This window comes from Brassica napus, chromosome C9 (assembly GCF_020379485.1).
Source record: "Brassica napus cultivar Da-Ae chromosome C9, Da-Ae, whole genome shotgun sequence".
Taxonomy (NCBI): domain Eukaryota; kingdom Viridiplantae; phylum Streptophyta; class Magnoliopsida; order Brassicales; family Brassicaceae; genus Brassica; species Brassica napus.
This window is the reverse complement of record NC_063452.1, coordinates 61,562,604-61,573,405: the sequence shown is the minus strand read 5'-3', so window position 1 is coordinate 61,573,405 and position 10,802 is coordinate 61,562,604. Positions and strand designations below refer to the sequence as shown.

At 38.0% G+C, this 10,802-nt stretch overlaps 4 protein-coding genes across 4 annotated transcripts; 3 read left to right on the top strand and 1 right to left on the bottom strand.

Annotated features, from left to right (window-relative positions):
* On the top strand, positions 1-4,614 carry LOC106405933 (serine carboxypeptidase-like 35). Its single transcript, XM_013846489.3, has 8 exons — positions 1-399; positions 2,327-2,434; positions 2,528-2,716; positions 2,819-2,907; positions 3,012-3,320; positions 3,474-3,613; positions 4,040-4,132; positions 4,228-4,614. The coding sequence occupies exons 1-8, from the start codon at positions 27-29 to the stop codon at positions 4,484-4,486; spliced, it is 1,560 nt and encodes a 519-aa protein (XP_013701943.2). The 5' UTR covers positions 1-26; the 3' UTR covers positions 4,487-4,614.
* A 452-nt stretch (positions 4,615-5,066) lies between these two features.
* BNAC09G47640D lies at positions 5,067-6,996 on the top strand. Its single transcript, XM_013846751.3, has 4 exons — positions 5,067-5,327; positions 5,700-5,794; positions 5,909-6,126; positions 6,222-6,996. Exons 1-4 carry the CDS (start codon positions 5,283-5,285, stop codon positions 6,866-6,868), a joined length of 1,005 nt encoding a protein of 334 aa, XP_013702205.1. The 5' UTR covers positions 5,067-5,282; the 3' UTR covers positions 6,869-6,996.
* LOC106406147 (porphobilinogen deaminase, chloroplastic) lies at positions 6,925-9,127 on the bottom strand. The gene is made up of 5 exons (XM_013846749.3): positions 8,785-9,127; positions 7,863-8,268; positions 7,566-7,772; positions 7,289-7,466; positions 6,925-7,199 (listed from the first exon to the last, which is right to left on the bottom strand). Exons 1-5 carry the CDS (start codon positions 9,027-9,029, stop codon positions 7,087-7,089), a joined length of 1,149 nt encoding a protein of 382 aa, XP_013702203.1. The 5' UTR covers positions 9,030-9,127; the 3' UTR covers positions 6,925-7,086.
* A 227-nt stretch (positions 9,128-9,354) lies between these two features.
* LOC106405816 (thioredoxin-like protein YLS8) lies at positions 9,355-10,227 on the top strand. The gene is made up of 2 exons (XM_048767160.1): positions 9,355-9,595; positions 9,723-10,227. The coding sequence occupies exons 1-2, from the start codon at positions 9,476-9,478 to the stop codon at positions 10,029-10,031; spliced, it is 429 nt and encodes a 142-aa protein (XP_048623117.1). The 5' UTR covers positions 9,355-9,475; the 3' UTR covers positions 10,032-10,227.
* The last annotated feature ends 575 nt before the right edge of the window (positions 10,228-10,802 follow it).

Here is a 10,802-nt window from a genome sequence, read left to right as displayed (position 1 = left end):
TAAGGTAAAAAGAAAAAGAACTGTGCATGTCTCTTTTGGGTCCAATAAGAAAAATAAAAAAAGCTATACATATAATTAAAGAAGTGGGGGCGTTCTCTACTCATTTCGAGGAGAAAGAAGTATTGGCGATGAAGAAGAACGCACTATGGCTACTCCTCGTTCTCATGTTGCCGGCGATAGCCTGCGGTAGGAAACCGGAGAAGAAGGTAACGGTTTCGTCGGGAAGGAAAGAAGAAGACCTTGTGACTGGTTTGCCCGGTCAACCACCGGTTAACTTCAGACATTACGCTGGCTACGTGGATCTAGGGCCTCGACAGAAGCAAAAGGCACTTTTCTACTGGTTCTTCGAAGCCCAACACAACTCTTCTGGTCGTCCTCTCGTCCTTTGGCTCAACGGAGGTCAGTTTTTTTTTCTCTCTCCCTCGTTTACATAAACAAAGACGCGATAGTACACACTTTTTTACTCTTTTGTTAATCTATAATAATACAAACTTCAAATGATTTTTATTTGAATTTTTCACTGTTTTTGAACGTTTTTACTAATATGCTTGATTCTTAATTAGCCGTATATACATCACATGAAATTCGTTTAAATTTTCATGTGTATCCAGAAAAATAATAAACTCAGATTGAAATGATATATGTATATATCAGAAAAGTCCTTCAAAACTCTCATACGTATAGAATGTAAGAAGAAACTAACAAACAAAAAAACAAATATCATTTTACTAAACTCATTAAAAATGTTTTCGGCTGTTATTTACGATTTTGTTTTTTGACTAAAAATTTATTATATTCAAGTTTACTTAAATGTTATGCAACTTGTTCTGAGAAAATATTAAGTTGTGCACATTACCCTACCCAGCTCCATCTGTATTTCCTCTCTCGTTTTTGTTGACAACGACAAGCAACCTGCTTTGTGATACTTTCTTAACGGTTCTTTTTTTTCCTTGAGTAAATATATTGCAAGATATAGTAAATGGTCGTTCCTACTTAATCTAAGTTAGATGCCGTGTATGGCTCGATAATAATGGGTTCAACCATTTTGTTTCCTACTGAAATGCTTAATTTAGAAGTAACAACAGATGCGATCGTTGGGAATGAGAGAAATATTAATTGCATATTGTAATCTTTATATAACAAACGGTGGATCAGTAGTTTCTTGCCTCTTTATGACTATATTATACTTTTTATTAATGTGTAAAATTGAAAACTATAGTTCGTTATATACATGTATGTATATATTGTTACCATGGCAAATGATTTAGAATAAAAATGATTTATGGCCATGTTGCAACTACCGCATGAATTTATAAGTGAGCGCTTCAGTCAAACCGAGCACATACTAAAATTACATATCATGACACAAAAGATGCTCTCTTTTCCACTATTTGTTGTCGAGTCTTTTTTACTATCCGTCACTTTCATCTGTTATATCTTTTCTTGCAAAAAAGAAATACGTAAATTTCATATCCTTTTAAGCATCTTAAAAAAACATAATATTTAGTGGTAACAGAGTTCATAACTAACCATTTCTAATGAAAAACCTCGAATTAGTTAAGTGATTACCGAATTTTGTAACAGTTGATGTTCCAAATTATTTAGAAAGCAAAACCTATGGACCATAGCATTGAAAACAACAGTGTGAAAAAATCAGTATGTTTACACTGTTTTTTCTTAATCATTTAGAACCTCTTGAGTCTGGAGACGTGTATGGTCCTGGCTCTCTGATAGTTACTTGGACTTCATTCAATGTCCTTTTCTTTCTTTCTCAAACATTCAATGTCCAATTCTTGTTTCTAGCCGTTAAAACTTTCAGATTTGTCTTCACCTTCTTTGGTTTCAAAATTCTAGATAGTCTGTTCAATAATTATGTATACTGTTTGTCCTTATTCGCACATGGTTCACATTCCAATATTAGGATTTTTAGTGGTACGAGAAACATCAATCTCGTAGTGCTGGGTACGGGATAAGATGTTGAATAGTAGACCAAAGACGCCTCTGTCTAATAGTTAATGTGGACATTATTAATTGACATATACGTACCAACAAAGAATTGTGTAATTAGTCAAGTAAACGGGTGAGAGGTAGCAAAAAGAAAAGTCAACTAAACGGGACATTACCTTTAGTAATCTGACAGTTTATAAGAAAATTAATAATATCAGTATATATAAAAATTATGTTTTATAAACTAAGATGCAAGTTTTTGACTTACATGATGGTTAAACACTTGTATATACTCATCAGTTTAATCTGTACTGTAACTAAGAATTTAGAGGATTTACAAAACTAAACCATACTGTCCATACGGATATTGAATATGCAGGACCGGGTTGCTCATCAGTAGCTTATGGAGCTGCACAAGAACTAGGCCCTTTCCTTGTTCGCACCAACGGTGGCAACCTTACCTTCAATGACTTCTCTTGGAACAAAGGTCCAACTAATTAAACCACCATTTGTAGCACAATAACAAGATTTGTATATAAATATTACTTGTGGTTACACATAATTTTTATTTTTTTTGTAGAGGCCAATATGTTGTTCTTGGAAGCACCGGTAGGGGTTGGATTCTCGTATACCAATAACTCAGTGGATCTTGGAAAGCTTGGGGATCAAGTAACTGCAGAGGACTCTCTTGATTTCTTGATCAACTGGTTCACTAAATTTCCCGAGTTCCGGTCCAATGATTTTTACCTCACCGGAGAGAGTTACGCCGGTTAGTGCTTAATCAATCCGGTTTTAGGTTTTGGTTTATGAACTATTCAAATCAATATATAAACAACATTGAATCATATGCTTTTTGATCTTCTTTTCTTAGGTCACTATGTTCCTCAGCTTGCGGAGGTCATTTACGACAGGAACAAGAAGGTTCCAATAGACTCTCGCATCAATCTCAAGGGTTTCATGGTATACACTATGTGCTAATAAACGTTTCTTGTGACACAGTGAAACAATGTTTCTTGCGGTAGAAGTAAACGTAAGAGGTATTCGTTTGGTGACTGCTTTTGCAGATCGGGAACGCGGCGATCAACGAGGAGACAGACATGGCAGGACTCGTGGACTACGCATGGAGCCACGCTATAGTATCTGACGAGCTCCATAGTAACATTCATAGCACGTGCCGTCTTGGAGAAGAGCAAACGAGCAACACGACCATACAATGCTACGAAAACATCAAAGCTTTCATGGAAGCTTACAATGATATCGATATATACAGCATTTATACTCCCGTTTGCCTCTCCTCTGATTCGTCTTCGTCTTCGTCTTCTTCTCAAAGAAGACCTAAACTCGTCGTGTCTCCTAGTCTCTTTACTTATCACGTAAGTATACTTTGTACTGCACTATTAATAGACTAATAGAAATAAATATTTAAAGCAAAAAAAATGGCTATTATAATTTAGGGACGGGACGACATATTAGTTTGTTGTAATGTCATGTAACGTTTCTTTGATTTTTTTTTTTTAAATGGTCAGGACATGTGGGATAGGTTTCCTGCTGCCGGGTACGATCCATGCACTGAAGCCTATACCGAAAACTACTTTAACCGGAAAGATGTGCAGGTGGCGCTCCATGCGAACGTTACAAACCTTCCTTATCCATACACTCCTTGCAGGTTAGTCCTACTAGCAATGGCTATAGACCCAATGATAGTTTGTAACTTTAAATATTTAAGGGGGCATGGGGTATATGGAGTTAATCCCCCTTGTGTTAGCAGGCCGGTTCTAGATACAACGGATAATAAAACATTCGTTTTGATACCTAGATTTTTAAAAAGCTATTATATATAGGTCTCAGAACTCTCAATTTTTTTTGTATTAGGATTAAAAATGCTTACACCCTAAATTCAGATCCGGCCTTAGTATAACATTGTAGTATGTTATATACTACAATGTAGTATTGTTATATACTACCATGTATGTTATACTACATTGTAGGATTGTATTAAAAAAAAAGGCATTGTAGTAAAGGTGGACCATCCAGCCTACATTTGGATCCTAATGAACAAAGTTTATATATATACATGTGCGTTATTATTCAGCGGGGTCATAAGGAGATGGGGTGAGGCTCCAACCACCGTGCTTCCCATCATCCAGAAGCTTTTGACGGGTGGCCTCCGCATTTGGATCTATAGGTATATTACATACATGCTATGCTTTTTCTTCACCTTTATTAGTCACTCTACTTATAATAAACTAGTTTTGATCGGTTTAATTCTGGTTAATATAGTGGAGATACTGATGGGAGAGTTCCAGTGACATCTACGCGTTATAGCATAAAGAAGATGGGATCTAAGGTGGAGTTACCGTGGAGGTCGTGGTTCCACGCGAGTCAAGTGGCTGGATGGGTTGAGACTTACGCAGGAGGGCTAACTTTTACCACCGTTAGAGGAGCTGGTCATCAGGTTCCGGTCTTTGCTCCGGCACAGTCTCTCACCTTGTTCTCTCACTTCCTTTCTTCCACCCCATTGCCTTCAAAACGCTTCTGATCATTATCGCCAATTCATGGCAAGTTGTTATTGTCTTGAAACCGTCTTGTCTTGTGGTACTTAACGTACCCAATTGATACAATGAGTTTCAATTAATCAAATAAATATAAAAAACCTTTCTATGCTGATTTTATTGGTTATATGGATTCATATTATCGTTTTACACCAAGAAAATATAAATTTTTATTGTTTATATTAGTGAATTACTTATTAAAATGTTTTCTAATTTTAATTTTGCATTTAATTGTAATTCTACTGTTTTATACTCCCTAGATTTCAAAATAATGTATATTCTATAGTTTTCACACTTATTAAAAAAACACGTAAAATTTTGACAAAATGCATTGTTTTCTGTGTTTAACTATTTTCTATGATTTTTAACCAACTAAAATTCAGTAAATACAATTAGTGTCTTTGAAATTTACAATTTGCCATTATTACATTCATTGAAAAAGTAAAAAATGGATCTTTTAGAAACAATTTTTTTTTAAAACATGGATGAGTATATTTTTGTAACTTTACATTTTATTTAAATAAAATAGTTGTTTAGAAAAATATAAATAAAATAATAATAGAGGCCCTTAAGAAAGGAGAGATTTGAACGGCCCATTTAGGCCCATTTATTCGAAATAATCCCAGCCATGATTAAACGGGTGAGCTAAGCTAAACACAGCAGCCCTGAGTCGTGTCCTTTCCCTTTCTGTAATCACCTGAAGAGATCTTTCAACTCAAGCACTTGCGATTCATCTTCTTCTTCTCTGTTCTTTGATTCCATAGGGAAGGGAGGAAAACAAGAATGGCGTTTGCTAAAATGTTTTTTCTTTTCAGCAAATTTCAGCAGGTGAACTAAATCTCTTTTCGATTACGTTTTTTCTTCTTTTTCTGAATATCCTCTTCGATATGGGTTTATCGATGTTGGGTACGAACAAAGTTCGATTCTTGTTCATGATTTAGTCTTCACCATATAAGATGCTTCCTGGTAGTTAGACTCTGTTTGTAGCTTGTAGCATTGGTAAAACATGTACTTAGAACATATGTGAGAGTACTATGAAACTACTGATTGAATCTCAGTGATCAATTAGCATTGTAGATCTTTTTGTAAATCCAAGAACTGTTTGAGACTCTGAAAACATCAGTCTGACTGCTCCAAATACTATCAAACGTGATGAGATTTGTTTTTTTTTTTTGCTTTGTGGGGTCTGTCTGTCTCCAGGGTGTTGGTGTTCTAGCAAAGAGTACCACTTTTTCCAAGAATCCACGGCAACTGCAATACGAAGCCGACATTAACAAGCTTTTTATGTTTACAAGGTTTGTTTTTCTTTGTCATGAGTTTGTATTCCATAGTGTTTCAAAAAGAGAAAGCTTACTAAGCATTAGCTTAGCTGGTGGTTATGTTACTTATGGACATTCTGTGTGTTGTAGTTATAATCGTTTGGGGCGAGATGCTGAGGAGGCTGATGCAGAAGAGATCATTGAGATGGCTGGTAAAGCCACTTTATCTGAGCAACAGAAGCAAGTGCAAGAGAACATTCACTACCAGCTCGAAAACTTTTGTGCTTCCATGGAAGAGATTCTTCTTCCTCATAACGACAAAACACAGGAACTAAAGGCTGATAATGTTCCAACTGCAGACAAGCCATGTGAGTCTTGAGAATAGGTGTAGTGAACGAACTTATGCATTTACAGTATCTTGTTCTTATCTTGATCATTTCTCACTGATTCTTCTTCAGCACAGTGGCTCCTGAGACAAAGCCGCTTAAACTGGCCCAAGTCTCGAAGCTATTAAAGGATCGAATTGGGTACACACTCGAGGTCAAACCATCTTTAATACCTCACAAAGACGCTGGTCAAGGTTGTTTCATAGAAGGTGAAGCAGATGTGGGAGCTCTCTTAGCCTTCTACCCTGGTGTGATTTATCCTCCCGGTTATCCAAATGCCAATGCACAGAACTCATATCTGATCACTAGGTATGATGGGATGGTAATAAATGCTCAGCCTTGGGGTCGTGGAGGAGAATCACGGCAAGTATGGAACGGCTCTTTCACAACGCCTGAGGTTAGAACAGATGCTAATGTAGAAGAGGTTCTTGAAATGAGAAACCCGTTGGCGTTTGGTCATTTCTTGAATCATCCGGGTAAAGATATGGATCCTAATGTCATGGTTTGCCCGTATGACTTCCCTTTGTCAGAGATGAGGATGCGAACTTACATTCCAAATGTAGCTTTAGGTGATGCTCCTGTACTGAAGACGCTTGTTCTAGTGGCTACAAGAGCGTTGTGCAATGAAGAACTGATGCTGAATTACAGACTGAGTAACTCCGAGAGAAGACCAGAGTGGTATACTCCGGTTGATGAAGAGGAAGATGGACGGAGATGTAACTAAAGTCTTCAGTTTTTTTCTTTCTTTTGTTACTCTAGTTTCTTGGGAATGTTTCATAGTAGGATGAAAAAGTTACAATTGCAAGAATAATTTTATCTAAATACAAGAATACAATCGATAAAACATTGTTATATTTCTCTCAAAAATCAAAAAAGTTACAACAGTTCACTTGGCTCTGACCATGTTACAGCCCTTCTTCTTCCTCCTCGTCTTCTAATGGCTTAGTTGCCGAAGAAGCCTGGACCAGCACGTGAGAGCAGTTCTTGCCCAGCGTCTTTTCCCATCTTCACCATGTCCTCAAACACATATGGACCTTTTCTTGAGGTCTCAAGAACTGTTACAAAGATGGAACATATAAGAAATGAGTGATGTTTCCCAGATGGGAATAATATCACATTGGTTTGCTTAGGAATGCTTTCATACCTTTAGTACCATCAGGAGATGCAACCAATCCTCTGAAATAGCAGCTGCCTTCTTCGTCCTTGGCGGCGTATCCAGCAATAGGAGTACGGCATGAGCCATCCAGCGTTTCAAGAAACGCTCTCTCGCATGCTACCGCTAGTCTCGTTTCCTCGTGGTTCAATGAGGCTAAGTAGTTTGCCTACAGATGTAAAAACAACAAAATAAAAACATTTAACCATTCACAAGCATATTAAATATGCAAATCCAAAGGTCACATGAAAAGTAAACATCTGTTTACCATTTTATCATCATCGGTTCTGCAGGCAATTCCGATTGCGCCTTGAGCAACAGCTGGAAGCATTTCATCCAGAGATAAGATTGATGCAACATTCTCTGTCATACTCAATCTCTTGAGACCAGCTAGTGCTAATAAAGTTGCATGGACTTTTCCTCCTTGAAGCTTCGATAGTCTTGTTTGCACATTACCTCTAAAGTTCTCCTCAACCTGCAGAGTCAACAAACACTTGTATCAATTTAATCAAAGATAAAACTAACTCATAAAAAATACATAATAAGAAGTGGCAGTCCCACTCACACTTAATGAAGGATACTTGTGGAGTATCTGCGACTTTCTCCTAAGAGAAGCTGTTCCCACAACGCTTCCAGCTGGAAGCTCAGCTAATGAAGCTGCAGTCAAACATATAAAAGCATCTCTGACATCTTCACGCACAAGGTTACAAGGCAAAAACGTCTTCTCCGGTAGATAAGTCGGCACATCCTTCATCGAATGAACAGCTATGTCGATATGACCGTTTATCAAGGCCTCGTCAATCTCTTTGGTGAAAAGCCCTTTCCCACCAATATCAGCAAGCGGCTGAGAGAGAATCTTATCACCAGTGGTTTTGATGATCTCGATGTGGATAGCTCCGTCTTCAGTGAGCTCAGGGTGTTTTGCCTGGAGCTTTGCTCGTGTCTCGTACGCTTGAGCAAGTGCTAGAGGACTGTCCTACACAGTGAAGAGTATATATAAGCACAAAAGATGATAAAGTCTTCATCAGAGGCTAAACTTAATTCACCACCAAACGCAAAATCAAACACAAGACAAGATATGGTTACTAGAAACACAGTAACAATGCAGAGATTATCTAAGGAATCAACACAATAACGATGTATCTCTCTAGCCAGGACAACTTACACACTATAACATCTAAATAAACGTAGCTAGAGATTGACATTGTGTAACTAGAAACACAGAAACAATGCAGAGATTGTCATAAGGAATAACCAAAAAGAACCATGAACTATCTCAAACAAAACATCTTACACACTATAGCATCTAAACATCTATACATAAACGTAGCTACTCAAAACCAAGGTAGAGGATCAAACTACAAGACTGGTCAAAATCAAGACTTTGAATCAGAATTGAGGAAACAAAGGCAAACCCAATTAGAATCCAAGCGCTTCACATAGACTTCAAAAGAGATTATTGACCCACAAAGGAGAGAAAATTTTACCTTCCACGTGTGCCAATTCTGATGATAGCAGTTCGTGTCTTCTGTTCCACGGCAACACAAGCTCTCACGGAGCTAAAAGAGCTCTGTTTTCGGCGACATTTAGCTAGAGACGGTGAGCTGATCTGCGGAAGAGAGAATCCGATGACGGAGACGGAACCGAGGGAGCAGGAGTTGACCGGGGGAGAAGGTTGGCGCGTGAGAGCGACCTTGTGAGCTTGATAGAGAGAGGAAGAAGCAAATTCCATGGATTCAAGGATAGCAGAGGATGCAGAAAGAAAGGAGATTTAGAGGGAAAGAGAGAAGAGATCTTCAAATGATGGAGTTGATAGCTCTGAAGATTTTTGGATAGGATAATCGCTTTACAAAGAACTCTTCCTTATTGGGCCGGATGTAAAGTATCTAATGGGCCTTGACTAAGATTACAATCTACTCGGCTTATTCCAAATCACTCTGAGCGGTCGGATCTTTGATGAGTGGTTACTTACTGGGCCTATCCGTAAAGTATCTCATGGGCCTAAGCTAATCTTACAATCTTGTATCTGGTAGCCCAAACCACTTTGAGCGGGTCGGGTTTTGATGGTCGGTCGTCGTCGTCAGTGGGTGGAATCGAATATAAGAAGAGAGAGCTAAAGAGAGAAACTGAAACAGATCGGAATTTTCGAGAAAGCGCGAGAGAGAGAGAGACGAAACGATGTCGTATCTTCTACCGCATCTTCACTCCGGCTGGGCTGTAGATCAGGCGATTCTAGCAGAGGAAGAGCGTCTTGTCGTCATACGTTTCGGCCATGATTGGGATGAGACTTGTATGCAGGTAACCTTCTCGATCTCGATTTGTAGTCGTTTAACTTCGAATTTGCCATCTTTTGTGTCGATTGTTTGAGGAATTAGAGTTTTGCTGATTCAGTGATTTTGATTTTTTTTTTTTTTTTTTAATTAAGATGGATGAGGTGCTTGCATCTGTTGCTGAGACGATAAAGAACTTTGCGGTGATATATCTGGTGGACATCACCGAGGTTCCAGACTTCAACACCATGTACGAGCTCTACGATCCTTCGACGGTGATGTTCTTCTTTAGGAACAAGCACATTATGATCGATCTTGGGACTGGTAACAACAACAAGATCAATTGGGCTATGAAGGACAAGCAGGAGTTCATCGATATCATTGAGACCGTCTTCCGTGGTGCAAGGAAAGGCCGTGGGCTGGTGATTGCTCCTAAAGATTACTCCACCAAATACCGCTACTAACCGGACTTGGCAAAAACATTAAGATCAAAAAAACTATGTCTACTGATTCTAGTCAGTTGAAAAATATCCTGTGAACTTGTGGCTTATATGCTTTGGTGATTTGTGATTCTGGTTTGTTTGCTCTTTATCAGCTTTTTGCCATTTATGTGTAAGTGCTTCAAACTTTAATTCAGTGAAATGAATACTTGGAAGCTAATATTGGGTTTTTGTATAACTACAAGGTTCTTGATCTTCTTGTCTTATGCAGGGGTTTGCATATTTCTTTTCATATTGTTCAGTCAGAGCATAGGTAAATCTTCAAGTATAGCAAATATAGATTGGCAAACAAAAGACTGGATGTTATATCATGTTATCTGAGCTCACCAAAGGATAAAGATTGTGCAGAAATCACATATTCTACATGCAAATGATTAAAAGAGAAAACAAAGCTTAGGGTGAAAATAGTTATCGCGTAGAAGTTCTTCAATGAATATGACTAGCTGGATCACCAACTCATGAGATCAACCATTCAAGCTACATTGGAGCCAGCAGCGACACAGGTGCGTTCAAAGAAGGATATCTTTGCAACCATGAGGAATTTGACCGTGAAACCATTTGCTATAGATTATCAATTCAACCAGAGCATGCGGCGAATTGGTTTCATACCAAAAAGAGTAATGGTTTAAAATTTATACCATTTACAAGTCAGGCTACCTACACTGCATCCGAACTGGTTCTATTTAAGTAAAATAATTCTTTGTTTAAAGAGTGTGCAACTCAAAATCATGTGTG